The sequence below is a fragment of the Nicotiana tabacum genome, chromosome 22 (assembly GCF_000715075.1).
Source record: "Nicotiana tabacum cultivar K326 chromosome 22, ASM71507v2, whole genome shotgun sequence".
Lineage (NCBI taxonomy): Eukaryota > Viridiplantae > Streptophyta > Magnoliopsida > Solanales > Solanaceae > Nicotiana > Nicotiana tabacum.
In genome coordinates, this window is record NC_134101.1 from 186,681,993 (window position 1) to 186,684,269 (window position 2,277).

The following is a 2,277-nucleotide window of genomic DNA, read 5'->3' on the forward strand; positions in this document are numbered from 1 at the left end:
TTGTACAACGGTACCACTGTACTCGACCTCCATTCCTCCGGCATCCTCTTCGTCCTAAAAATTACATTGAACAACCGAGTCAGCCATTCTAATCCTGCTCTACCCACACACTTCCAAAACTCAACCGGAATTTCATCTGGCCCGGTCGCTCTACCCCTACTGATCTTACGCAACGCCCCCATGACCTCCTCTACCTTAATGCGCCTGCAATATTTAAACTCTCAGAGATTTTCCGAATGTCCCAAGTCTCCTAGCGCTATTTCCCGGTCCCCCTCCTCATTCAGGAGACCATAAAAGTACGTCTGCCATCTCTGCTTAATCTGGGACTCTCCCCTCAATACTCTACCACCCTCATCTTTGATGCACCTTACTTGGTCCAGATCCCGAGCCTTCCTCTCCCTCGCTTTAGCTAGCCGAAACAACTTCCTTTCCCCGCCTTTCTCCCCTAATTCCTCGTATAGGTGGCTAAACGCTGTATTCTTCGCCTCCGTAACCGCCAGCTTTGCCTCCTTCCTAGCCACTTTGTATCTCTCTCTATTCGCACTCCTCTGCTCCGCGCTTGTGCTCCCTGCTAACTTCGCGAATGCTACCTTCTTCGTCTCCACTTTACCTTGGACTATGTCATTCCACCACCAGTCTCCTTGGTGCCTGCCAGAAAAGCCCTTCGATACACCTAGCACCTCTCTCGCCGCCTCCCTCACATAGTTCGCTGTCGTCGACCACATAGTGCTCGCGTCTCCACTACTCCTCCAAGCTCCCATAGTGGATAGCCACCCCTCCAACTCCTGGGCTTTATCCTTGGTTAAATCTCCCCATTTAATCCTCGATCGGCCACGAGCATACCTTTTCTTGCTCTTCATCATAATGCTGATGTCCATCACTAAGAGCCTATGCTGAGTCGCGAGGGTCTCTCCCGGGATAACCTTACAATCCTTGCACAACCCTCTATCACACCTTCTGAGGAGAAGGTACTCGATCTGAGTCTTCGCCGCTGAACTCCAAAAAGTAACCAGATGCTCCTCCCTCTTCGGAAAAGTCGAGTTCGCAATCACCAACTCAAAGGCCTTAGCGAAGTCTAACAGTGAAGTACCTCCTCCGTTCCTATCCCCAAAGCCAAAGCCACCATGCACTTCGCCATGACTACCAGCAGCCGCCCCAATATGGCCATTAAAATCCCCACCAATAAATAACCTCTCAGTAGGTGGAATACTACGCACAATCTCGTCCAAGCCCTCCCAAAAGTGCCTCTTAACCTCCTCATCCAAGCCCGCCTGCGGGGTGTAGGCGCTAACGACATTGAGGGTGCACTCACCGATCACCAACTTAATAAACATTAGCCGATCATTCACTCGCCTAACCTCAACCACAGACTCTCTAAGATCCATATCCACTAAGATTCCCACTCCATTCTTACCCCTCATGACTCTAGAGTACCACAACTTATACCCATCCACATTCCTCGCCTTCGTCCTTGCCCACCTAGTCTCCTGGATAGAAACTATATTAACCTTTCTTTTCTGGAGAGTCTTTGCCAACTCAATAGACTTACCCGTCAGCGTGCCTTTCTTCCACGACCCGATCCTCAATCTACAAGCTCCCGTTTTCCCCTTACCCTCCTTTCCTCTCGTCCCAACCCCTGACCCCCTCCCCGCCCCCTACTCACCCCCGGTACCCCTCGAGGACATGACCTTACTCTACCATCCCACATTACAGCCACTATACCTACACCAAACTCCGGAAGACACTAACACGGACCCAAACTATAAAATAACTGGTTGCAACTACAAGAATTCTAATAATATGCTTAAAGTGATGCTAACTAGCTAGCCACAAATTAACTAACATAGAGAATATAACCCGGGTGCTTTGGAACCCAACGTCCAGCCCTTTGTGACAATTAATTATAATTTATTAATTATAAGAAATACTTTATTGAATAGTCAATTAATTATTTATTTAACAGTTTAAATGAATTACAATTTTATGCATTAAAATCTTTCTTATTTGAATTATGCAGAAAGTCCTACCATTTACAACTTTAAAATTGTTAAGAGTTTACTTTATACAAATCTATGTTTAAGAGTTTAAAATTAATTAAAATTTTACTTATTAATTTTTTTCTTATTTAAATTATGTAAAAAGTCCAAAACCTTTAAGAATATTAAGAGTTTATTGTATGTAAATATTACACTTAAAAACTTATACTATATTAAAAGCATAAAGACCCTTGGCGAAATGTGTTCGTCTTTTTTACTTTTTTAAAATTAGAGTTCACCC

The 2,277-nt window shown here is 44.9% G+C and overlaps 1 protein-coding gene across 1 annotated transcript; it reads right to left on the reverse strand.

Moving 5' to 3' along the window:
• Positions 1–221: 221 nt before the first annotated feature.
• LOC142176194 (uncharacterized) lies at positions 222–1,421 on the reverse strand. Its single transcript, XM_075243308.1, has one exon. It carries the CDS (start codon positions 1,419–1,421, stop codon positions 222–224), a length of 1,200 nt encoding a protein of 399 aa, XP_075099409.1.
• Positions 1,422–2,277: the final 856 nt, after the last annotated feature.

Excerpts from the sequence above, each read along its gene's own strand:
- LOC142176194 (XM_075243308.1), bottom strand. The coding sequence starts at position 1,421 with ATGAGGGGTAAGAATGGAGTGGGAATCTTAGTGGATATGGATCTTAGA.